General features: G+C 39.1%; 1 protein-coding gene across 1 annotated transcript in view; it reads left to right on the top strand.

The window, feature by feature from the left end:
- LTBP1 (latent transforming growth factor beta binding protein 1) overlaps positions 1 to 26,705 on the top strand; it is a 371,909-nt gene that overhangs the window by 200,464 nt on the left and 144,740 nt on the right. The window contains exons 8-9 of the mRNA XM_019653802.1: positions 5,754 to 5,856; positions 9,996 to 10,067. Of these exons, the coding sequence (XP_019509347.1) occupies positions 5,754 to 5,856; positions 9,996 to 10,067 (175 nt within the window). The remainder of the gene's footprint in view (positions 1 to 5,753; positions 5,857 to 9,995; positions 10,068 to 26,705) is intronic.

Raw genomic sequence — 26,705 nt, forward strand, 5'->3', positions numbered from 1 at the left:
CTTTTCCTCTTTATCGATATTTCTGTGTTTACCATAACTTTGAAGATGCCAGATATTTAACTGGAAGGAATCCAAAACTTTTTGGCTTGGGAAAAGAAACTGGGATGCTTTCTTTTCCTTGTCTCTCGATTATTTTGATATCCAGCTACAACTTGAACCCCAAATTTGGAAAACTCTGCACAGCTTAGCACCGCCTCATTCTCTGATTTTCCCCACTCACCCTCTGTTCCTTTGTATTTGGCCTGCCTTTGTTTGTCCTTGCTGTCCTACCCGTCCACCCCTGGGTTCTCTCCCAGGTGGCGGTTGGGTCCTGGGTTTAGCAGAGTTGTTCCATCTCTTGGGAATTTCTCTCTCCCCAGTACAACGGGTGAGTCACTATCTTGTGTCAGCTCCTGCCTAAACACGGCCCTGTGCACTCTTGCAAGAGTTAGGATGAATCAGCCTCCTCTTCTCTTTCATGTATTACTTCAAAAGCAATCTCTAGAAACATATAAGAACTCTGTATTGCTTTAACATTTTAAGTTTTGTTTATTTGTTCCTTGGGTCAGTGCCATTTTCTCTTTGAGAAAATGGTCTTTGTCCAAACTCAAATTTTATATTACAGTGTAATGATAACAAAATAAAATGAGTTATACATATATTTGATAAAGATAATTTGTAGGAGTGTTTCAGTATTATCATTTTTTAAATGCCTTCAATAATAAGACTATAAATAGTTGATGTGGTGGCCATCTTCATGGAGTGGCCCTTTGACTGGTGAAATATCTCAACTCTTTTCATGTATCCTGAGAGTCAGGCAAACAGCCAGCACTTCCACACGTGATAGGTTATACCCTCACAGGCCACACGCTGAGGGAGCCCATGGGGACCCAGCCTTCATTCTGCTTACCAAACCCAGTGTCCTGGTGCAGAACCCACCCCAAAGGGTCACCCTTTTCTAGTCCCCACAGGAAGACTGATGGGGTAAAGGCAACCCTGCTTGGGTTTGCATCATTTGATGTCACTACAATCCTTTGAAATTGGGATTATTGTCTCATTACAAGCCTGGAGAGGCTGGAGGATCTGTCAGACACCTCACTGCTCGGCAGAGAGAGACGGGGTTTGGATCCAGGTGTAATGATCTCGTGCTCATTACAGGTGTAATGTAATGGTCTCGTGCTCCTTTCTTTTCCCCATTGCCAGATCTTCCTGCTCTAAGACCTGGCACAGTGCAGCAAACATTCTTGGAATGAGGATTTTGTAGGTACCAGTAATTTTAAGGTATGAAAATTAAATCTCATGAAATCACACTCCAGTATTTAGCATAGCCCCTTCAATTTATTGTTAATCTCTGAAGCAACTCCAGTGGTAAGATTTTAATTGACAAAAATTGTAAGCCTTGGTTGCCAAATAAGTTTTGAACTATCATCCCAACTCATGTATTTATAGGAAGCTCTAAAAACAACTGTAATTGCAACTTGACTTTGTGTGTCAGGAAAGTGCTAAGGTATTACTTTAAAACTGAGGTTGATAAGAGCTCGCTCAAGAGTTTGAGCTCTGAGCAATAGCGGTTCGATGCCCGGCCTGAGCTGAGGTGCCGCTGAGCTGCCAATAGGTGGCAGGATGGCTCAGCTAAAAAACAAACAAACAAACAAAAAAACTGAGGTTGAAGTCTGCTGATACATATTCTCAAATCAGGTCAAGAATGAGAAAAGTAAATTGCCCTGTAGTCTATTAATTCTTAACTTTTCAATATGGAAGGTTTTCATACCATTGTTGTCATAATTTTGTGTTATAAAAATTATAACATGGATAGTTGCGAAGTAATCATAATGATTCTTGACTAGCCTTACCTTCTGAGGCATGGTGCTAAAACAGATATAAAGATAGGAAGGGTCAGCGAGTATTTTCATTCACCTAATTTTGTAGGAATCCTGGTCAGTACACTGGTTAATTGTGGTCACTAGTATCTCTGTTTATTTTTTTTCTTTTCCGTCTAGTTTGCAAAATCTTTTAGGAGGAGGCTCAGACTGAGGGGAGCATCCCTAGATGTTGGCGAGGGAGGAAGTAGGACAAAAGAGATGATTAGGACTGCGTCTGCCAAGGCGTGGTCTTGTTCTAGACATGAGAGTTGAGATTGGCTCTCGTGTGTAGTGATTTGCATTTCCTAAAAATATATACATGTCTGTATATATTGAACATAGAACCCTAGACCTGGCAGAAACCATAGAAGTCATCTGCTTTGTGTCCTGGGCATTCCTGAGAGATGTTCCTCCTGCTTCTGCTCCCAGTGAAGGTGTAGTACCTTCCATCATTGGGGAGCATTAGCTGTTGGAAAGGCAGCCTGCTTAATGACTTGGGTCCTCTCTTCCTGTGATTTGCAGCCTTGAGTCCTGCTAATACCGTCATCACACAACTACTAGCTTCAAGCACAAGGTTGTTTAGCACATCTGAACTCTTCCATCATAGCAACACGTAGTCTTTTTATCTTTTTGTTCTTCAGTTGATGCTCACAGGACCTGGCTGCCAGAACCTTCATTATTCTGTTTGCAATCCTCTCTGTGGGTCGTGCCTTTGCTGAATCCTAGTATGGATGTTTGGAGTGACAGTGTTTCCTAATCTGCAGCCCGAGGTTGTATGAGCTATAGCACGTTGCTCGTTTGACAGGATAGATTTTTCTTTCTGACTTGAAATAGCGAAATACTGGGTTGTAAATTTAGCACACGTCTCCTGGATTGCTTATACATAAGCTGTGCCTTGAAATAAGAAACTGGCTTTCTCTGAAAATGTGGTGAATGATTCACATAGGAGAAATTCCATTTGTGTTTTTAACTCGTAAAAATCACCTCAATCTGGGAATAAAAATGCAGTTCGGCCGACTAAGCCTGTGTCCATGTGACTATGTCTCACGGAGAGGCAGAATCCACCAGCATGAGAGAAGCACATTCTGAATTCTGACATCCGATTCGACAAGTATGTGGTTTTCTCTGATGTGGCCTTTTGGTGCAGAGGAGAGGAGATCTTTCCCTTACTTCTTTTCCTCTATAGACATTTCTGCCACCCAAGGAAGGTCTGGTGGTGTTGGGTAGTCTCGGGTGAGAGCCCTGAGTGTGATCTTTTTGGCCACAAAGATCTCCCAGGTGGAGTTTCTGGCTGCACACGGAAAGCTCTTCATAGTTAAATGACCAAGGAGCGCACGTAAACCTTGGTGCCTTGGTGTAAGCCTGCCTCCAACGCTTGGAGCCTCTTCTCATTCTGTGCTGACCCAGTCTTGAGACGAGCACACAGTGTCGTGGTACCACCTACCCTGCCATTTATTTAATCGATTTGGATGACTTGTGCTGCTCTTGGCTATGGACCTGCAAAAACAAAGCCATAGGACGAAGCGGCCTGAATCCTGTAATGAAAACCTTGTACCTTTTTTGAGGCCTGGTAGAGAGCAGTGATTTATTTTTGCCGTACCAAATAAAACATTCGAGGAATCCAAGGTGAAAATTGGATTTTAACTGCTACTAAAATTTTGGGCATATAAAATCAGCAAGTGTTGAGAGTTTTGCTTGATTAAGAGAAGAACTTAAAGAGTCTGGTACAAGAATGAACTCCGTATGACGGGCACTGGTGTCTTCCGTAAAGCTGATTGATAAAACTGGAAATAAACATTAAGCGCACTTTGGCAGCTGATTGCAACAGGGGAGACCTCCGTGTTCTTAAAGATCACCATTTTGTTTCCAGTCTTACACCTGGAGCATTATTTCCTCTTCCTCCTTCCTTGCGTCGTATTTCAGATTTAAGCCTTCTGTGATTAAGCCGAAGGAGCCTGGGAACTCCCTGAGTCCAGCCAGTACGTGCTCGTCTTCTCTCAGAGTCTCCGTTTTGTTGGTGTGTTACCTCGCCTCTCCCCACCTCTCATCATATACTGCTTTTGGAGAGCACACAGCATCCTGGCAAAATCATGAGAAAACATTAAAAAAAAAAACTAAGGACTTCAAAGCTATGATGTAACTAAAACTTCATTAACTCTGCTGGGCCATCTCTGGTTTTGTTTTACAATTTGGACATGTCGTCACTTAGAGCCTCAGTCAGAATGCTGCATGCCTGGACCTGGTGGCAAAGAGGCGCTGTCCCTGGAGGCCTGCCAGGTGACTGGTGTCTGGTACCTGCTGCCCTTCTGAGGCTCACCACCTGCCCGGATGTTCTGTCACCGCGTTCTACTCACTAGCCTGTGCGCGTTTGCTAATTTCCATTGGCTTTTACAGAGCCACTGCTTGCCTGGGTAGACTGCAGCTCCCTCCCTTCCCCCTGCCTCTCTTCCTCAACATTTACTGAGCATTTGCAATGTGTACTGTGTCTTGGGATATAAAGATAAATAATATGCATCTGTATTCAATTAAAATGCATAGCGGAGACAGTGGAGCTGTGTAGAATGTGCCCTGGAGTACAGGGGAGGGAGGAAAATGCTAAAATTTGAGGAGACACGAAGCTTCACGTGAGGAGGGTTCTTCAGAGCTGGGGCTCACGGGGATAAAAAAAGTTTCTCCAGGCAAAGGAAACAGGAGGCCATTAGGGAGAGAAGAAACGACTTTGGAAAGGCAGTTTGTTTAGACTCTTGGCGTCCTTTGGTGTGCCTCCAGGGTGGGTGTAGCAAGGTGAAAAGGGACAGGGAGAAAGTGAGAAAGAAGGTATTAGGCAGGAATTGGAGGGGCCTTCTGTGTCATGTTAGGGAGTTTGCAGCCAACAGACAGTGGAAGCCACTGAAGGTGTTTCATCAGTAACGTGATCAGATTTGCTTTGGGAAGATGACTCTTGCAGCCTTTGGGAGGATATTATAGAGGTTGAGGCAGAGAAAGGCAGAGTGACCCCTTAGATGTGGGGAGTGGGCTTCGCCTGCCCAGGAGAGATGGACTCCGCTGGCTCTCCCTGCACAGCTGGCCTCGGATTGGTACACAGAGCAGGATGTGTTTTCTTAGCCCCTTCCCGACCCCATGGAGGAGGTCTGACTTCAGGCCCCGGCCTCTCAGCCTCTTTTGACCTTCTGTGATTGACTAGGGTCATGAGATGGGTCTTTCCACTTGACAACTCGAGTTGCTCCAGCAGCCTCTGAGCCCTGTCTTCTGCCTGCTGCTCTTACTTAATCTTGCCAGCATCTTCCTAGCTTGGCCGACCGCCCTGGGTCAGACTGCTTGGCCGCCTGGAGCCCTCGTCCCTGCCAGAACTGATCTGGCTCAGCCAGTGACCATTTCTTCTTGTACTGTCCTCTGCTGTTCTTTCCCTGCCCAGACCTTGGTGTTATAGGAGAACCAATAGCCTCTGTAGACAGGACGGGTGCCCCCTTCTCCCCGTTTACACACATACCACGCCCTGAGAGCTCTGTTCCCTGATGACCCACCGGAGAGAGGTCAGTAGACAGTTCAAACTAAGATTTCATCATTTATATTGATCATTTAAGTTTTCAAGTTCTCATTAAGGGGGAAAAAAAGCATTGGAAACGTAAGTTTTATAGAGTGCTCTGAGCAGTGACAGATTTTCATACAACTCTAAAAATACCAAGAAGCTCTGGAAAATATGCTCTCTCATTTTAGCGTCGTCTTGATTCTGTTCTGGTGTTTGGTGTTTTGTTTTGAAGTTTTAGAGGGTTTTTTTTTTTTTCCCCCTCGCTCTCTAATTCGGTTGATAACAAGGGAACTGTTTTATAACATGGCTGAAGCACAGCCGAGCTCAGGAGCTGGGCATCCTGCGCTCAATTAACCTGCATATCTCACACCTCATCATTGCAGTGTGGCAAAGCGCTCCCCGGCCTTTCAAAGCAGGAGGACTGCTGTGGCACCGTGGGTACCTCCTGGGGCTTCCACAAATGCCAGAAATGCCCCAAGAAGCCGTGTAAGTGACGTTTCAGCATTCCTTTGTAGGTTCATGTAGCATATCTGTTTCCTGATGATTACTGTTCTAGTGGTGAGGCAGCATTAGACTTGGAAAGCACGCTTGTTGAAACATAGTGCAGTAATTTGCATTTCCAGAAACCTTGCCAGTCTGAGAAAACCCTCATATCGATTCTGTTTTTTAACAAGCATAGTTATCAGTTGCCTTCTTCAGTTGGATTATGTATTTTTTTAAAAGAGCCTTTTAAGAGGCAACATACTAAAATAGGCTCTATTTTCTCAGGCGAAAGGAAAATAAGATAGCTTTTAAATTGTTAATGAAATGTTTCAAACCCTATGAAAAGTCAGTGCAGTTGTTATGTCTTAGGTTAAATCCCTTAAATGAAATTTTTATCAACAGCCACAACATCTGTTGTAGTTATTGTTGTAGCGTGTTTTCAAATTTCACTTAAAAAAAAAGAAAAAAAAAACTCAAAGAAATGATTGGTTGCTGATTTGTAAAGATAAATTTATAATCACTAAGACACAGTACTTTCTCATTTTCCTCTTAGTCACTACTTTTATACAATCCCAATTTTCAATGACATGACTCTATATTGACACCTGCATACTTTGATTATTCTATAAAATCTGTTTCTCAGAACCTGTTGATTTGATTAAATACAGATTTACATCTTTTTGTTACTTCTAAATTATAGTTTGCATTTTTAGTTTTTGAGCGTAGTATTAACTCTGGATAACTGATTTCTAATACTTTTTATAAAGACAGAGGTAACTTGTTTTAAGTTGAGTGTTTTTACAGTTATTCCTCATGTTTTTGCCAAGAAAGCAAGTGATATTTTTCTCAGTCATCTTTCTTTGCCTTGTTTAACCAAAGATTTTTATAGTTTTTTTTTATACTTTATGCTACAAGGAATTTCTTATTTGTTTCAACTGGATAATGTTTATACTTTTCTTAAACATGTTGATTTGTTGATATTCTCAACTGCCATTTAAACCCCTGTTAAATTTAGAATCTGCCATTTTGGAATCACTGCTCCCTATGTCTTTTTATATACTATTCTTCTATCATAATAACTTGTTCTAAAAATTGTCTCTCATTTGCATTCCCTTCTCTCTCAAACGTATATATTCTCTAAATCTTTGGATGCCTGAAGTTATTTTCATTTATTTTGTTGATTTTGCCCTTATATTCTTTTAGAGGACCAATTGTGGAAATATCAACTAAAGTTTCCAATAATAAATGAATTCTTCATTTAGGGGAAAAGGCCTCATAAATAAGGACACTCAGTTCTGAGAAAATGTCCTCAGTGGACTTTCTATTTTGATTTCATAATGATTGGCAATGTGGATTTCCAGCCAGTCAGTTTAGTGTGATGGTCCCCTCACTGAAAAATCCATAATCTAAAATTATGTTGAGAGCCGGATCAAAGGGGTATCTAGGAGACATTTGATACAATTTAAAGAGTATGAAGTTTGGGGTTAGATAGACCTGAGTTTGACTCCCAGCTCTCATTTGCTGTTGAGTCTTATGGATCATGAAATGAGAGTCTGTATCTAAAATGGTGAAAAGCATTGCCTTTGCCCTTTGCCTTTTTTTTTTTTTAATTTAAGACTGCCTACCCTGCGTTGACTGTGTATGTTTGTCTTGAGGAATGTTGTGGAGGGTGGTATGTTTCCCACTGCTAGGTCTAAGGACTGAAGAAAGAGAAGTCCAGTTCTTACAACTTGGTCTTGGGGCTAAGTTTTTGTGTTCTAATAATTTTCCCATCTTACCCCTTATTTTTGTTTTTCATTTCTCCCTTTCTCTGTGTATCTTTTGCTTATAGCTTCTTCTTTTTCCTCTCTTTTCCAAATCCCAAAGTACAAGACAGAAGTAAAGGGAATCATAGTTTTTTTGTTTGTTTGTTTTTGCTTTTTAATCCCTAACTTCCAGTCCTGACCTTTTATCTTTTTTTTTTTTAATCTTGAATTTTGCTGGGATTAAATTCACTGCTTTATATGGTTTTGTTAGCTCTATATTTTAATGTTGATAATAATTTAAGCAGAATGTGAAAGTACAAAGTTGCAACACTTTTAACTACAGGCTGATGAACATAACTTCATATGTTGGCTATAAAACTGAAGAGATTGATTCCACTTCAGGAAGGGCAGTGCGGATTATGAATGAAGTAAACTAGTAACATCTTGACATTTACTCCGTTTGTGCTGAACTAAGTGACTCACTCCCAAGAAACACACTCGGGGTCACATTCTTTCTGTGTCATTTAAAAACTTTCCTTTCCTTGGTTGGTACTACTCTCTAAATCATATTCGTTTTGGAAGAGAGCAGACTTTCCTTGGCTTTATATACTATGGTTTTGTGTTCCATGCCCCCCTTTTTTTTTTCACTCAAAGTAGTTCAAACTTCAGTTTTCAAATGGCTTTTATTTAACGTTTGAAGTTTTTGTTTAGGCATGTACAGAAAAACCTTTCATTGTTGATCAGTTTTTACTGTGAACACTGAATTTTAAATCTGCAAATGATTTCATTAAACAGTCTGCAATCTATTAAAAATGTACTTAGCATGAGCAAGTCACTTGTCTTTGAAAAGATTTTAGAAGAAAATTAACATTGAATCCTATGCTGAGGAAGACTTGAAGAGATCATCTGGTCTGACTCTGCCTTGAGGTAGATGACTGTCAAACTTTTTAAACAAGTTGTTATCTCTCTTTTGCCTTTGAACAATGCAGAGAGCCCACAATCTCTGTAGGCAGCGTGCTCCAGAGTGTCTTCATTATATGGGAAAAGACTAGATATGCAGCCAAGGATCTGAATAGGGCGACTCCCTCGTGCAGACCCCTCCTTTATTTTAACTCACTAATCCAACACTCTTCACTTTAACCATTTTCCCCGCATTCCGAAGGATCTGAAGAGGGGAAATATGGCAAAGAAAGGAAGTGAAGGAGGAGAGAACATGAGTAGTCAATATTCACTCTGTTCCATTAGTGGTGACAATGAAGAACATGTGTCGGAGCAAAATAATTTTATTTTCCGTAAGAAGAGTTCTGTGTTACTTCCAGCTTTCTTACTCCTTGTTCAGGCCTTTTTATTGGTCTAACCATCTCTCCTATTTTGATTATAGCCCGTTTTCTATTGCTTGTTCTCTTCTTAATAAAAGAATTCCTTATTGCAGGAAATAGCAGTGACATCTGTCACTTAAGTGGGTGCTAACTTTTGTCAGGCACTGTTGCAGGCATTTGCATACATTATCTCTCAGCTCCATAATAGCCCTGATCTGCTCGGTTGATGTGATACTCCCATTTGTACATAATTGCCATTTGAAAACCAGGACACTTGTCTCCCAAGACTGCAGATCTGTTGCTAGGCAGAGCCAAGATTTGAACCTCAGTCTGCTTGGTCCCAGAACTTATGCTATATTTAATAAGCCAAGAAGTCCTTCGGGTCTCACTTTAGAGCATTCACATTTCAGTGAATAGGGTTTTGTTGGCAAATTGGTAACTGCAACATTTGTATCGTTGATGAGTTTTCTGAGTGATGAACCCTACAACTGATCCCAGCAGCCCCTTTTCATCTCCTAGCTTCCTCTCATCATTTCCTATTCTTTCAGGTTCATATTAGTAAGAGTCAGCTCATAACTGGAATACATGAACCTCCAGTTAAGGCAAGCATATGATTTTATTGACTAAATTGGGACACTTTTGAGAGTGAAATCGAGTGCTATTCATGAACTTTGCTGGAACAACAGACATAACTCAGGAATGTTCCAAGCAGACGTGGACATCTAGTCACCCTACCTATGATAAGAAAGTGCAGATGCTGGTAGCAAATCATTGGAGAGGAAGAGATCCTTTGTAAAATAATGAATCACTAATTAGAAGAAAATATAAAAGTCTGATGTTTCTTTCGTTTTAACATAATCAACATTTACTGACAAGGTGTTAGGACTTTATCTGTTGCCAAACATGAAGTATACTGAAAAACAGGAGAATGAGAAAGAGATTAATATGCATTGAAATAGTATCTTAGATATAAATAAGACCACTGATGCCTTAAATGGCTTTGGTTATCACATATAGTGTTTAGTATTATAAAAATTTACACTAAGCAAGTAACACAGAATTATTTCTTCCCTTACAGCTTACCATGGATATAACCAAATGATGGAATGTCTACAAGGTTATAAGCGGGTTAACAACACCTTTTGTCAAGGTAAGGTTAACTGAATTCATTGATATGGACTCAATAGTTGTTTTGGCCTTTTAGAAACCTGAGTTGTTTTGCCATGTTTTGCTCATTAGCCTGGCAGGTGAAGGTCACACAGCGAACCAGCTCCTGCTCCCTCCATTTAGCTATGTGGAAATACAGAGGTTTCGTGTATGGTTGCTGGAATTGCTGCGCTACCATTTAAGCTTTATGGAACTTTTTTTCCCTTCTGTTAATTTGCAATGAAATCCACAGGAGATTGGATTACATTACAAATCACCTGGTGGTCTCTATGGTAGTTACCTAGTATCCACATGTGGGCACATGTGTGTGTACACGTGTGCACACATGCACCTAAGTACTACTTCTATGCTGCCATAGGATTGGGCAGCAGAGATTTCTTTTTTTCCTCTCACCAGAATACTGCTGGTCACCTCTAAGTATTCAAGTATTAAATATCAGAGTGAACACACATTAACTAGGCGGTAGGTAAAACTGTGTAGCTAAATGTGAACTGTCCTGAGTCATTTTGCTCCAATTTTTTTTGAACGGTACAGCAAAGTCGAATAAGCAGGGGGAACCTCAGAGATCATTTAGCCCAGTGTCAGCTCTTTACAAATGAAGGACATTGAAGCCCGGGCTGGTTAAGTGACTTTCCTGTGGCTAAATAGAGCTAAGGTTGTACGTGCCTTAAGTTTACCAATGCCTAGTTTAGTACCCAGATATGATAACAAATTTGGTTTGTTATTTTGTGGGATACCCAATGAATGGTCCCAATTTCTCATTACGTGTCCAGGATGAAAGTGTTTTTATTAGTTACTTGGGAATATGTGTACATCAAAATAAACAGAGGAAGAACTTCCAAGAGTCTTATTAAGCTAAAATCCACGTCAGGAACTCAAAATCTGTCTTCTGACTTGAGGTCTGGGGCTCAGTATCCTTGACCAGTATGTGTTTATAGGACAGAATAGATTAAGGTGATGTTACAAAATATAGATTCATCCCTATTAAAATGGTTCATGTCAAAGGAATACCTGAATTGCCTGAGAATTCTCTCAAGTAAATTGTCTATCCGTACTGCATCTCTGTAACTTTTATGATTTGTGGAGCTTTTGCTGACTTAAAGAATTTTCTTTTGAAATGCATATAGGTACACCATGTCTTTAATAAGTTTTGCCTTAAAATGTTATAAGCCCTCTTCATAAGTGAAAGAATTTTTGAGAAAGTTAGATTTAACTGCTCAAGGAGAAGGTGTCCAAGACACTTTTCGAAAAACATCTGCAAATCTTAGCATGGGAATAATGGAATAATCAACGTTATTTAAGAATCAGTAGATTGTATTAAATGGATGAAAGATTGAATTGAAGGGATGGGAGAAGGAATAGGTTCACTGAATGAATAGATGGTTAAATGTATATTTTACAGTGTAAGCCAAGTTATAGTTTCACAGATTTGAATAAAAACCTGTATGAAAAGCCCCAGCCCATTTGAGGATGCGTTAGTAGTAATGACCTTGGACTCTACCAGTCAGACTGAATTTGGGGTTTGGGTGTTCAGTGTTCGTTGTCTTTTGGCTAATAAGGTTAACCAAGCTTGTGAAGGGCCTGAAAACATGAGGGTGTTTAGTGAGGAGACGTGCAGACCGAAGAGAAATACAATGGCTGCTTTATACACGTGCATTAAATGTTTGTAAACATGCCTTTAAATGTTTGATTAACTGTCTCACAAAACAAGACTTGTATGAATCGCTTCAAAAGCCAAAGTCAATAGGATGGAGTTACAAGGAGGCGTATTTACAACTACAAGAAATATTTTCTGTGGACTAGAGTCCCCCAACATTGTACTGAAACGCCTTTGGAAGTGCTGAGCGTCCTGCACATAGAAGTGTTCCACAGGTGCTCTAACCAGTGGCCAGGGATGCTATAGGGAATTTCGGTCCTGTGCAGTACGTAAGGGTAGATCACTGTAGGGACATTCTGGTTCTCTGATACTGTCATTGCTCTGTTGTCTGGGATAGAGGCTGGGCATGAGAAGACAGAGCGACATCTTGGTCTGTCCCACAAGTTTTAGCCTTTAGAGACGTGTAGTTTCCTGAATTGTCCCCTGTGACTAGGCGTATCCACTTGCTCCACTAGACTGTAGGTGGAGGACGGTCCTTATTTATCCTTCACTCTTCTGATCCTGCATGGCTCGTTGTTATGCAGATACTCTCCAGTGTTAGATGCTCCTACTTTTTCTGAATGTTAAATGATGATGAATACACGTTTTCTTGAGGTGGGGTAGGATTTGGACATTATTAATCCCACTTAGAAACTGAGACACAAGTAACTTTCCCAAGGTCACTCAGATAATAAGAGGCCCAGCCAGGATTAAACTTCCAAACCACCTCTGTTTCTGAGTACAATATGGCCTCCTTTACCAATTTTATTTATTATGTAGGTATATCAAGTATTATTAATGTAAATACTAATGTAGATACTAATGTAGATATATAAAGTATTACTAATGTAGATACTAGCTAATTGGAAGAGGAGAAATGTCATCCTTTGTGAGAGCTGATACAGGTCAAAGCAATTAATATTTATTTGGTTTTGTTTCCTCTACTGCCTGATTCAAGGTTCTCAGAATTTGTATTCATAAAAATACCATTGTAGAAGTGGAAGTGAAAATTTGCAAGCAATCACTTGCTATCTCATTTAATAAAATAAAATGGAGAATCCTTTAAATAATTACCTGAGGGTTTTTTTGTTTTGTTTTGTTTTGTTTTGTTTTGTTTTTGTATTTTCCCCTCCTGGTATGAAGTGACCTTTAGCATATTCTGTTCATACTGAGCATATCAAATGGTTTCACTTGGTCATTTTAGTATATGTGCTGCCGAAGCGAGCACATCCACTTGGTCATTTGCACCGATGGTCAATAACACCAAATCCTTGCTTACATTTGTCTCAGGAGGATATTTGCAAAACAGCGTTATACTTTTTGGCATGGATTCTAGAGTGAAGTATCACAGAAAATTCTATTTCATGGTGCCTCAGGAAGGCACCGCTAAATGACGCTACAGAGAAGATTGACTTATAAAAATAATATGATTTCATTCTGCACAATCTATTAAAATTGCTTTTGATAGAAGGGCTTAATTTCACTCCCTTCATGATATCCTTGGTCAGTAAAATTAAATAGAACTTTCTCACATTACATGGATACACTGAGTTTTCTTAGAGCTTTGAAACTTTTTGGTTTTGTTAGCCTAAAGTTTTCAAAAGGAGCCCGTTAAGCATCTAATTACTTGTGCATTCCACATTGTACTCACAGTTTAATGTCTTCTCAGTTTATGAAGCACATTTAAAATTAAAGTGATTAATAACTAGAATTACATTTTTCCTTCAATGAAGTGAACTAACGTTCCTGATACAACATTCACTAATGTGCGCTCAGTAACAAAGAACCAACTGTGCACAGGTTAATTTGAGGAGCTTTCAAATAATTACACTCAAAGTTGGTTTTTTCTTCTCTCTAGCGGTGCTGCAATTATCTTTTCAAAGGAATGATTTATTACATATACACACATGGAGCTCTAAAACCTGCCTCACTACCCTCAACATTATGGAATTGTTATAATTTGCTTCATTTATCATAACAAACAATACAATTATATTTCCTTGTGGCTCTAGAGCAGCATTCGTCATTTGTCATTTGATTATTATGCTAGAGGTTTCAATGTAGAACAAGAATTAAATGAAATAATATATCACGGAAATGATGATAATAGGAACTGCTACTTTCATACTGCTTTACTCTAAAGCTAAGTTTTTTCCCCTGAATTTTAAGGACTCTCGCTTGCCCATAATTTTAAGGATTCTTACTTGCCTGTAACTTTGCTAAAGTGAGATAAATGAGTTCTTAAATTAGGTATAAATCTAAGTTTTAAAAATAGAATTTGTTTCTGAAAGTACTTGGGAACCAATCTATTTAGTGAATCATTTTATTAAAAGCAAATAATCTCATGTGATATACTAAAATCACTTACCTGGTTCATGGTTTAGGTATAAAATCAACTTAGTATTATTTTCTACATTTTTATTGTAGCAGGTATCCAAGTGCTGTGGGCAATGCCAAGATGTATTACAAGAAGACCTCTACACTTTTATAATCCAGTGGAGGTATATTCCTTTTTCCCAGATAATTCTGAAAACTTAAAAAAAAAATGCAATGTCCCACAAACATTATTGGCAGGGCACTGCTGGGCTACAGGCTGAGGATATGTGATGAATGATGAGTAAGACATTGTTCCTGCCTTTGGATCTGGTGTAATTAAATCAGTTTGAATCAACAGGATGCAATTTCCTTTTTTCAGTGTCCCAACTAGCTGAATTTTAGCTGGCTCCAGATGAGCCTGTTAAAGCAAATATGAAAGAGCTGTCCACATAACTTTCTCTCGGCGTCACTTTATCACACCAGTTCTTCTGCTTTAATAAAATAAATTTACAGCACAGATACATTAGGGCACCATAATACTCATTAGTAAAACTTTCGCTGTAGGGCTCCTTTTTCGATAGCTCATTAAAATGCATATGAAACCAAATTTTCTTTGGACCATAGAAAAGATGATGCACGGTTTTTTTTTTAAGGATATATCTCTGTGATGAAATGTGGCTCACCGGGGTTGACAATTATTACATATAAGTAAGCCATTAATAGGACTTTTTCGTTATAAAGAGCTTGCCTGGACTGTAGCTTGCATTTCAGACCTCTTAATGATTGACAGAAAAATTGATTGTGACTGCAGTATGGTGAGCACACAGAGGAAGGTTGGTCTTTGAGTGCCTTGAGAAGACTGGAAAGTGCAGGTCAGACCCTCAAGAAACTATGCTGGACTAGAGAAGAGAATGTGGCCTGTGGTGTAGTGCCGGGTTAAAACAGATAGGTAGGGTGAGATGAAGTGATTCATAACTTTAAGGCAAGGCTCTTCTGATTAATTGCATGCACCATGTACAGTGTAACAGGCTTTGTAATACATGCTGGGAAAACAGTTACTGGATTTACACTTCTTATATGGAAATGCCCAAAGGCCATTTATGACAGCTTCGTGCATATTTAAAAGAAAATGTATTTGTGGCTTAGACAAGAGTCATCACTTTATAATTATTTTTGAAAGTAAAATGAAAATATAGAAAGTTGTTTTTGTTTTTGTTTTTCATACTGTTAATAGGTACATGAACTTCCATTTTATCAGTTTTTGCACTTCAGCATGGTTTCTTGTATCCTGAGTTTTCTTTCTGGGTTCACATTTTCTTTGGAAAAGGTTTACAAGATAAAATATAGGAAACCAAGTTAAATTGAAATTTAAAAACATATTCCTTTGTCTTTCCTATTTATAAAAACAATCCATACCTATTGTTTAAAATGTAGAAACCAGAGAACCCATAAACATTCATGTGAATCTATGATTATGTTTAGAAGAGAAATTACTGGTTTCCGAGCTTTGATTCATCCTGTGCACGTTACCTTTCTGAAAGGATGTCCAGTTTCCCACTAGCAGCAGAGTCCGTTGGCTGTGTCCCTCCTCGTCTCCCTTATTTGCCTTTCTTTACAAACTTGAAAACACAAAAAGGGCAGCTAAACAGTGTGTTTTTCTTCTCATAGGCCCTGAACATTTCTAGGTAGGCTTTCCCCAGGTGTTTTATATTGAACATGGCTGTGAGCAAGATTGTTTTTCTAATATGTATTGTCTGATTGGATCTAACTCTTGTTAGTTTCAGTAGTTTCTTCTGAGTTTCCTATGTCGGAATACTTTTACCTTCAAATAATTGTAACATGGGAAAGATGATGGGGTAGGGAAGCTGCTGGGGCTGGAAGAAACTAAGATAGGCCTGGGAGAGGATGCACCACGCTTGTGTCTGGTGAATCCCACACGTGTAGGTGAAGGTGAAGGTGAAGGTGAATGATAAGGCTATTTGGGGTGGGGGGACCTAGGCTGAAGTCTAAATTTGTTTGGTACGGTGGCTAGTGAGTCTAAGCCTCTTTAAATTTATATTTTAAATAGACAAAAAGGGTTTTTTTGTTGTTATTTATATCACTCCCTTGACATTTCTGGTGTCCTTCAAAGGTTTTGGAGGCCATTTTCATGGAGCTAAGATAAATGTCTTTATATTAGTAGTAAGTGCTGTGTACTCTCTCTTCCTCCCTTTCCCCTCCCTTTTTCCATCTTCTCTCCCTCTTTTCATCTCCACCTTCCCCTCTCTCAAGGCCCACCCACCCTGTTCAGGACTCCCTTCTTGTAGTGATAGTACGTTAAGTCCTCACTTACCGTTGATAGTTGCTGTGATTTTAAGCGAAATGACATATACTGAAACCAGTTTTACCATAGGCTAATTGATATACACAAGAATTAAGTTCCTATGGCATCTCATCTACATTCCAACAAAACGACGTTATTCGAGAACCTACTATATACAAGGGAGATGATGATCAATAGTCATAAATATATTTTTAATGACAGTGATCCTGACACAGCAAGTGACATAAGTGATCTGTGTTTCCTAAGTTCCCCAGCACTCAGCCCTGTCTCAGTCCTTTCTGTATGTAACCTAAGTTCTTCCTCTGGTAATCTTTCATTTTTATCCAGCTTTTCCACAGCTGTTGATTTTATTAGCTTGAGGCTTTTCTCCTATGGTATTACTTGCATAAGAGTAACTCAGTTTTCTCTTTTCTGATACAACACATTTCCTTCTTGGTCATTAGTGCCTGCACATCTTTTATATCTACCTATGTATTTATTTTGCTAGTGTTTATTGAATGCCTATTTAGTGGAGCCATTGTGTGAAGTGCTTTAGTTATATCATCATTCTCACAACCGGTGAAATAAATAGTGCTATTATTATTTTTTTTAACTGGTAATGAAACTGAGTCCTGAGGCTAAAAGAAATCAGGGAGTGGGAGATCACATAACTGGGGATGGGGAGAATCTGCCTCGGAAGCCTGGGTCCCCCCTTTGTGCTACTAACATTTATATAGTAGTTTATAGTTTATGAAAGTACTTTTAACATTTTTTTCAAATCTCATTAATTCCTGACAAGAACAACACCTACTTGTTAAAGGGTAGGGAAACCATGAAATAAAGCTTTGCCCAATAAATAGCAATGCTGAGACTGATATTTGATGCTATATGATACTTCTGTCCAAGTTTAACTGTTCTGTTATGCTCTTTCAGTGGTTTGGTTTAGAAATCGGAGAGTTTTCCATCTTTCATTGTTTATTTTTATATCAGATTTTCTTGTTTTAAATGTGTCTCCTTTGTAGTGAAAAAAATTATTTTTCTCTTACATTATTCACAAGTCATTGCATGCCCTCGGTTTTGTCCTGAAGTCTTGAACAAGAAGAATATTTATGTTTCTAGAGGGTTTTGTTTGTTTTTTAAGCTAGAATTCCTTTGGGTTCTGAGGCACTCTCCTCCTCCTATCACCTCTTTTCCCTTCCCCTATCAGTTAACAATAATTTTAATAAAATGATCCTGTATTACTTTACACACTTTACACTCTTCTGGAGGGCAGCTGGGTGGTTTTACTGATGCTGGCCAGGGGTGGATGGTCTTAGCTGGGCTCCATCATGCACCTGTAATCAGCTGATGGGTTCCTGGGACTGGATGGACCAGGATGGTCTCAGCTGAGATGACTCTCTTCTCTTTCACATGGCCTCTCATCCTTTAGGCAGCTGCTACCTTGGGTTGTTCTCACGGTGGTAGCAAGATTCCAAGAGAAAGAGCATGAAAGCACACAAAGCTTTTCAGGCCTACTTCTCAGACACACTGTCATTTCCACTGTATTTTAGTTGCTGATGGAAGTCACCAGGCCAGCCAGCCCACAGTTAGGGCGTGGAGAGTTAGATTTTACTTTTTCATGGGAGGAGCTACAAAGCCACATAGTAAAGGGCATGGATACATGGAAAGATGGAGAATTGGAGCCATTTTAAAACTCAGTCTATAATACCCTGATGGTTTACTCTCCCTTAGCAAATATAAACGTATTTTCCTTGAGTAAAAAGAATATGGAGATCTTTATTAATAGTACTATGAGATCACTTTACATCTGTACTCAGAGCAACATCTAAAAAGTATTGGTGAACAAACATTCTTGTGATTATATTGGAAATTGTATAATTATATTTTTAAATAAGCTTTTTATTGATGTGTAACCTATGTGTAGAACAGTGTACCCATTGGAGGTGTATAGCTCAGTGCATTACCACAAAGTGAGCACAGCTATGTAGTTTTCACAGGTGAAGAAATAGAACGTTACCTGCACCCCAGAATCTTCCCCTTTGTCTTCCCAATCTTTACTTTCTCCCTGCTGTCCAAAAGCAATCACTATCCTGAATTACAAGCATAGATCAGTTTTATCTTTTAATGAACTTTCAAATTACCTAGTATTTGTTCTTTTGTGTCTGTCTTCTTCCACTGAGCAGCACATGAGCCATAGCTTTTTTTAGTATTCAAAATTCTGGCTAGTAAAATAATATCTTTTGATGTTTTCATTTAAAATCTTTTCAATGTTTTTTGTTTGTTTGTTTGTGTTTTTCCCTTTCTTCAACATGTACTTCCCTGACTTAAGCAGCATTGTCCATAGTTATGGTTGTGGAAGGAAGAAACTTTCCTCTACCCTTCTAGGTTCTTCCCTCTGGCCTAATAATAAATTTGACATGAGACAGATTAACAAGAGACAATAACCAAATTTAATTACATACACATGTATGGGAACCCTACATACATGAGAGTCAGAGACAGAAAAGGAAAATGAGGTGTACATGGCATTCCGAGCTCAGGATGAGGTAAGGCACCTTGGGCTTCAGAGGGCGGGAAGGTCATTCCCAGGACTATAGGAAGAGCAGATGTTCAGTAATTAGAAGTTTGCCCTGCCCTATAGTTAGGTCGTAAAAAGTTATATCTGGTGATAGCTCTTATTATGGGCAAGGCCCCTAATTTAAATTCTTTAAGAGGGAGGTAAAAGTTTCAAGTGAGCCCACAGTGTCTCATTTGCCTTCAGCTCGAAAGAATTCAAATGCCAAAGATACACATCTTGGGGAGGCCTGTTCTGAACCCCATCACAGTGCTGTCTTTAAAGTTCCCTTCTGTTCCATTACCACTGCTGTGATGTTTATTTCTTTCTCAGAAGAAATAGGGAGAGCAGTGTGGGTATAAAGAGGAAACTTAGAATCCATGGTTATTGCTATATATTTAGGAAGTAATAGTAGAAAACCAATAGGTATAAACTAAGACTGGAGTCAACCAGCCTTGATAATTCCATTCTTTAAGACACCTAAAAATGTTTAACATTTCTTTTCATTTAGCTACTGGATGGAGATGCATACAGTGCCTTGCTGTTTTTAGTGATTTAATCCCAGAAGCGGTGGGGATACTTAATGTGATGTTGGATCATATTTTACAATAGTCGGTGGCTAAGAGGGAATTAGATGTTTCACTGATTTGAAAGGGCTGTCCTACTGTTGTAGACGTCATCTTGGAACTCCTGCTGCAGTTTCTAGTTTAAATAGGCACAGTCTTTTCAATAGTAATTTAAAGAATTTTGATCTGGACCTGAGCACCATATTTCAGCATTTAAAAATCAATTTGGGACCCATTCCTATGCAATTTAGAATCAGTTTCTGGTGTGTTCTCTCACTGTGCTCATCTCACTGGGATAGGATTCAAAAAGGAAATGTCTGTTTATTTTATTTGCTTTTCTTCAGGAAAGACAGTGGTGAAATGAGTCATTAGCACATTGTATTTTCCAATAGCTCTTTGACCTTAATCTCTGGGCTATAAAATCAATGGGAAGATGCCTGTTGTATCACAAGTGATGAGGAGAGCCCATGATGGATTCGTGTTATAGCGAATGTTTCAAGGAGAAATTAATGTAGCATCTGTAGACTATAGTCAGAAATCCAAGATCAACAGAGATGTATGTGTTATTAGCATCTTCCATGTGTACTACACATGTATCAAGAAATAAATACAAGCTGTTCTCTGGGCTCTGATAATTCTTTTATCATGTTACCCTGAAGAGGGAAGAATTAGAAGGAAGGGAGTTGCTCCCACAATGGTTTGCCTCCTTTTCACAGGTCCAGTGATCAAATCCATCCTATGCTGGCTTTTCATTTTATAATGGTGAAACAGGTACAGGTCAGGAGAGGAGACTGGCAGCATTGAGGTCTAGGTCAAAGCAAGTACAACCGCTAAGAGACCCATACAGTAGTTTGCAGGGTCAGCCCTAGAGAGCAACAGTTCAGAAAATGTGCTCCACAGACCACCAATTCAGAGGGACGTTAATAGATGGTGTGTGAAAAAGGGTTCCGTGGCCAAACGTGTGGAAAATACCAAGTTAAAGAAAATCAAGAATTCTTGCCAAAAGATTTCTCAGGGTCTTTTTTTAATGCGCTCATCTATGTAGAATATGTAGTGTTTCTCAAACGTATTTGGCCACAGAACCCTTCTTTTAGCAGAATCCTCACAAAGCTTGGGTTTCATGTAAACTACCTTGGGTAAAATTGCTCTGGAATGTTGATCTTCAATTTTTATTTTTTTTCTCACTTATCTGCTGAAATAATTTTGAGAAACTTATGTGTTCACACATTTTTAAGCTGACATTTTTTTTAATCTACATTTTTTTTCATCAAAAATTAACTGCATGCAGTAGATTTATTTCTGGTGTTAGGTATGTGCTCTAAGCATATTTTCATCAAAGCCTTGGAGCTGTGGAGTTGGCTTATTCAGTTTATGAATAATGTCTGCCGTCTAACCTAATTGGCAAAACCAGGCCTTCTTACGAAACAAATCAGACTTACCGCTTTCTTTGTGTGACGGTCCCTCAGGAGGGATATATTTGTGAGTTGTTCATGTGTTTGGTGCCTTTGAGAATTTTACATTGTAGGGCAAGGTATCTAGAAAGCCTCGCAAGAGTACGAATGGGCAAGAGGAGACCTGACTTTGTAAAGAGGAGGAAGGCACTGAGTCAAGGAGAGAGAGAAAAGGAAGATTGGCAAATGCATTCTTAGGCAGATCACTTTTTGAAAAGGAAACATGTAAAGGCTCAAGATTTAGAAATTGGTTCCCTTAAAAGTATCCAAGCACGTATGTACCCTGTGGAATATCATGTGCCTTCAGGGATATGTATACCCAGTGGGAAGTTTAAGAAATCTATACGTCCTTTTAGAGAATGAATTCCTCCTTTATCTAAAGTAAGTGATCCCTATTTGATAGAAAAGACAGTTTGGGGAATATAATCAATAATATTGTAAATATTTTTTAGGGGGCAAGATGGATTCATGTCTTGTTAGGGAGACAACTTCATGGACAGTGTAGAGGCCTGACCACTGCACTGTACATCTGAACCTGCCATTGAATAATATTATATGTCAACTATAATTTAATACATATGTAGTCATGGGATATGGAGTATAGTGTGGGAATGGAGTCAATGGAATTGTAATAGATATGTATGATATTGGGGGTGGGGGGGCAGTCGATGGTGGGAGGGGAGTTGTCAATTTGTGAGGGCTGAAAAGGATAACTATTGCATTGCTTTGTATACCTGAAACTAATAATAATTAAAAAATAGTAATAAAGTAAGTCATCCCTATTAAATAGCCAGATGGTCTCTCTGGCTAAGAAGAGTGTTTACCTCAAGAGGTGTTTTTTCCTGCATTCAAGGAGAAGGCGTGTACTAAATTGTTTGATGAAATGTCTGTCCATCAGTAAAAGCTGAATATACACGACCGAATCTCCAGAAAGCTTCATATATTCACACAATATAGAGATATTCCTGTACTGTTCTCACTTTGTACCTAATTCCTGTTAGGTACTGGACATGCCTCATTTCCTGTATAAACTTGCGTCACTAAAAAGGCAGTAAATTATTACTCACTTTGTTAAACATGCAGAACAGATACATACAAGTGTGTTTATTTCCCATACAGACACTTATGATATTCATAATATATTGTGCATAAATTTCACAATTTATTTCTTGTCATGTTCAACCCTGGCAACTGGCAGGTTGTTTCGAAGTGAGAATATTTATGCTAGAAGTAACCATGGGGATTATCTGCTCAGCCCCTTTGTGTGGCAGGGGAGAAAACTGAGGTCCACAGAAATTAAGTTACTTGTTCTAGGTAACATAATTTAGCATCCTAGTTAGTCCAAAGCTGGATCACAGTGGGATATTTCTCCCATTAGATTTCCCCATCCTCCCTTAACACTTTAAAAAAATATATGATTTTGGCCAAAATTATCTCTATAAAATGGAAATAACTGTTGTGTTGCTCACCATCCAGAAATGTGATGAAGTTCCAATGAGATAAGATGTGATAGACAAGTACAAAGGATGATGACGAGGGTTCTTGCCTCATTGTACTAAATTATTTAATTCCCTAGTACTGAAATACTAAGGCTGTGTTACATTAGGGGGTTTAATGGGTCTCTTGCTATGCATATTTCCGAATTACTCTGTATTTTTATACTGTCTGGGTAATAGATGCCTAGCCTTCTCTTTCTGTTGTATGAGGTTGAACTGTGTGACATTGCCAATATTCAACCATTTTAGATTTGTAAGAGGAGTAGTTTTGTATTATTGAAATTGATATATGGCTTGGCATACATGGTCGGCTATGCTGGGCAGAGACACTATATAAATGTTTAAGTAAGTGGAGAAGTATGTAAAGCTCTCTAATATTAGCTGTAGTCCCATAGATGGTGCCTACTCTAAAGGAGCACATGGGCTTTATGAGCTTGTCTCCCCCTATCTGCGTCTGTAAACTTCTAGACTGCCCTAACACATCAGCTTAGATGGAGAAGATATGGGGATAGGTGACTGGCTTTATGAGAACGCTTGCTCCTTTGGCCATTCATTTTGACCTTCATTATTTAACTTAGTAAACTGTACTGTATGCAGTGGTTATACTGTTCCTTCAAAGGATAGAATTCCACAGTTGTCCAGAGAAATTGGTGCTCTGCAGAGGGAGAACAACGAGTAAATTCATTTGTTTATCCATTTGTTTTTTAAACTAAGTACTAAAATACTTTGAATGTAATCAGACTACATTATGGGAGATTGGCTGGCCCTGTAAAATATGAGCCTCCTGAAACACAATTTTATTTGCCAAATGTAAGTTGTTTACAAAAATGATAATCAGGTTAGCAGCTTTTATTTGATTAAAAAAAGAGAAAATAGCTGTAGGAATTGAAGTCTAAATAGAATTATAATTCTTAATTTGCCAATCATATTCCATGAAATTGTTAAATTTTGGCCCGATAGCATCTTCTCTTAGTGGACTCCTTCAACTTCTCAGATCCAGATATAACATATTTAGTTAACCAATGTTTGGTTCTTAATGCATTTGTGAATCTCTCATTTCCTTCAGTTTATTTAGAAAGGTCTTGAAAGAGCTTGGCTACCTCAGAAAGTCATTTCTATAATTGCTTACGTTTCATATTTTCTGAGGTTCTAAACCAAAAACCATGGGGGATAAGGTTTTTTGCTTTGTTTGTTTGTTTGTTTTAACACAAAGAATCTAAATTGTCTGTGCTCTCACAGTCCTCTCAGGACCAAAGTGGGGTTTGGAAGAATGAAGTGGCAAAAAAATGAGAGAAGTTCCTATCTACTTTTTAGATGTAAAATTTTGCATATGAGGCATTAAAATTTTACAAACGGAATGCTTTTTAAAGAGTTGTTGAAACCTGGAACATGATTTGGCACAGAAATAATATGTAGTCAATGGTTTTCAGATTTTCTTGACCAATGCCACCTTCTCATAGAGCCTTAGTATTTGCAGCAGATGCCAGGGAACTGCCTGACGCAAAGCAGGAGTGCAGGGTGCCCAGGCCCCAGAACAGTCAGCAGATCACGTTTACATCAGATCAGTCATGTCAGGGCCTGGTCAGACTTGGTAGTGCTAGGACTCTGACCTTGGGAATCCCCTTCCACACAGCCCCAGACTCAGGGATTTGGGGGACCCAGTCTCTGCGTTGCTTCTCGCTTAGCCTCCCATTTTTCTAGGACCAAAGCACAGTCTCAGAGACAGCAGGGGACTGTCCAGATGTAGAAGTGATAGACAATAAGTGATGTGAAGGAGCCCCTTCAAGTCCTCCCAGGTCCCAGCACCCACTTCCACCCCATCGCCTTCCTCAGACAACTTGCTTCAAAACGGTCCCTTTGCACTTACTCCTAATTCCATCACCTCAGTGTGAGTTTCCCACTGAGGGCATTATTGCCATTCTGGCAGAACAATGTCTTTGGTAAGGAGACGAACCACACTTGTAGAAAGTTTAGGTCCCCGGTGTCCATCCACAGTGTGTTCTCCATACTGGTGACAACCCAAAATGTCCCCTAGGCAAGCACACACCCTCCCCCTTTGAGAATCACTAACTTGTCCCCCCTAAGTACTAAAAGTGAAGCAATCTTACCAACCCACAACATTCCTATAGATGCTTAACATTTGAGAAGAGAGTATTTTTTCAATCCCAATGGCTAATAAACATGTGCAAAGGAAGTGCAAGTTAAAACCTCAGTGAGATAACACTGCACTCCTGCCAAAAGGACTGAAACGAAAAAGACTGACGGTCATTTGACAAGGATGGAAAGCAATTGGTACAGGGAATGGAAATTGGCACGGCTACTTGGGACAACTGTTGGACACTATTTATTAAAGTAAACCTGGGCCTTCTCTAGTGACCCGGAAATCCTACTCCTAGATACAGACCCAAGAGTAATGAGGATCTAGACCTTCTGAAAGACATATATATGAATGTTCACAGAAATGTTGTTAATGAGAGCCAAAAATTAGAATGGATAAATTAATTTCCATATCCTCATACATAAAATATAACAGCAATAAAAGAATGAACTGCTGTATGCAACAACATTGATGAATCTCACAGATAATAATAAGTCAGTCAAAAGAATATATACAATATGATTCCCTTTATGTGAAGTTCACCAACAGGCAAGACTAATTGATGAAAGAAGTCAGAACAGCAGTTACCTGTGGGAGCAGAGATATTGACTGGGAAGAGGCATAAAGGAGCCATTTAGGCAATAAAAATGCTCTAAAACAAGGTCTGGGTGTTGGTTACACAGTACATGCACATGCGCACGTGTGTGCACACACATGTATATACACACATGTATATGTGAAAATTCATCTAGCCGTGTACTTAAGATTGATATATTTTGCTGAATATAAATTTATAAAGAAAAAACTTGGAAATTTAATGAATCTCTAATTTATGATATTTTAGAAGCTATGATAAAAAATAAATTGAGGCAGTTGAGGGAATGGGAGTTTTTCTGGAACTGTGAGATGTGTCATGAAGAAAGCTCTGTGCTTCTGGGTTTCTGGGGCCAAAAACCAGGGGAGTTGGGTGTTGCCAGTGCTAGTGGCCCAAGCCTATTAGAATAGAGATGATAGGAAAAGAAAAAGCTTTACGTGATTCCCCTTCCTGGTGTATTTTTCTGTTCCTTCCTGTCTATAGCCACAGTTGTGTGTGTGCTTTTTTAAAATGCCTGTCCTCCATTGCCATGGCATCATGGTTGAGGCAGTGGGCAATGTTGAGGAGAGTCAAAAAGGGGGCATTGGCAGAGGCAGTGGTTGTGCACGAGGTACTTATATGTTGGAAAAAAAACCCACCTTCACCTGGTAGCCAGCAGCAAGCTGGGATGCTTCTGTTATAGAAACCTCCTGGCAGGGGAAAGTTTGGGGTCCCAAGAGGTGAACATGGAATGTGGAGTGGTGCAGCCAATGAATAGGAGGGGTACAGGCCACTCAGGAAAAGAGGAAGGCCAATAATTACACCTTTGTGGGGGCATGAGTAGAAACGAAAGAGTGCAGATTTTGTCCAGCCTTTTTGACCACGCTGGCTCGTTACCCAAACTTGAGGTTTAATTTGGGACATATGATAGGGGCTCTGCTTCTACCGTGTAAGCCCCAACTGAAGTTGGCACTCTTCCTGGTCCTGCATGGTGGTTTTCTTAAGGAGAACGAGTTCTAAGGGAGTAGTTTCAATTTCATGCTATGCATAAATGTGTATTACAGACCAACACACTGATAAAGAATAAGATGGTCAGGTGCTGGACCAGATGCTGTGCCAGTTTCCAGGTGGATCTAAGTTGGAATGCTGTTGAATATGTGTAACAAATATATGTGTTAATTTGTCATTTGTATGTCATTCAAAATGTATTTTACCACTAAGATTAAAAACTGCACATGTTAGATGAAATAAGGCCTTATAGATATCTATGACCGCTTAAAATATGAACTATAAGCAAGTAATGATTTATTGAGGGCTGTTTATTTCCCTTTTTATGTGATAATTCTGCTAGTAATGCTTTGCTGCTATTGTATTCAATTTTAATTTAGAAAATTAATATTAGGATCCTTAATAAAAGCTTTATTAGAATTAATGAGTAAAGGAAATAAATATTATTTGAAGAGGAAATGCTAATAGCCATGTCTGTTAACTATTAAGCTTCATAAGCCACACTGAATAAAATACAAATGACTATTGATTTTCCATTTTTAAATTGTCACATTGTGTTTTTGATGTTTAATTAATTACCTTTGCAAATGATTCTATAGTCTTTTTTTTTTTTAATCACC

This window comes from Hipposideros armiger, unplaced genomic scaffold, assembly GCF_001890085.2.
Source record: "Hipposideros armiger isolate ML-2016 unplaced genomic scaffold, ASM189008v1 scaffold_207, whole genome shotgun sequence".
Taxonomy (NCBI): Eukaryota; Metazoa; Chordata; class Mammalia; order Chiroptera; family Hipposideridae; genus Hipposideros; species Hipposideros armiger.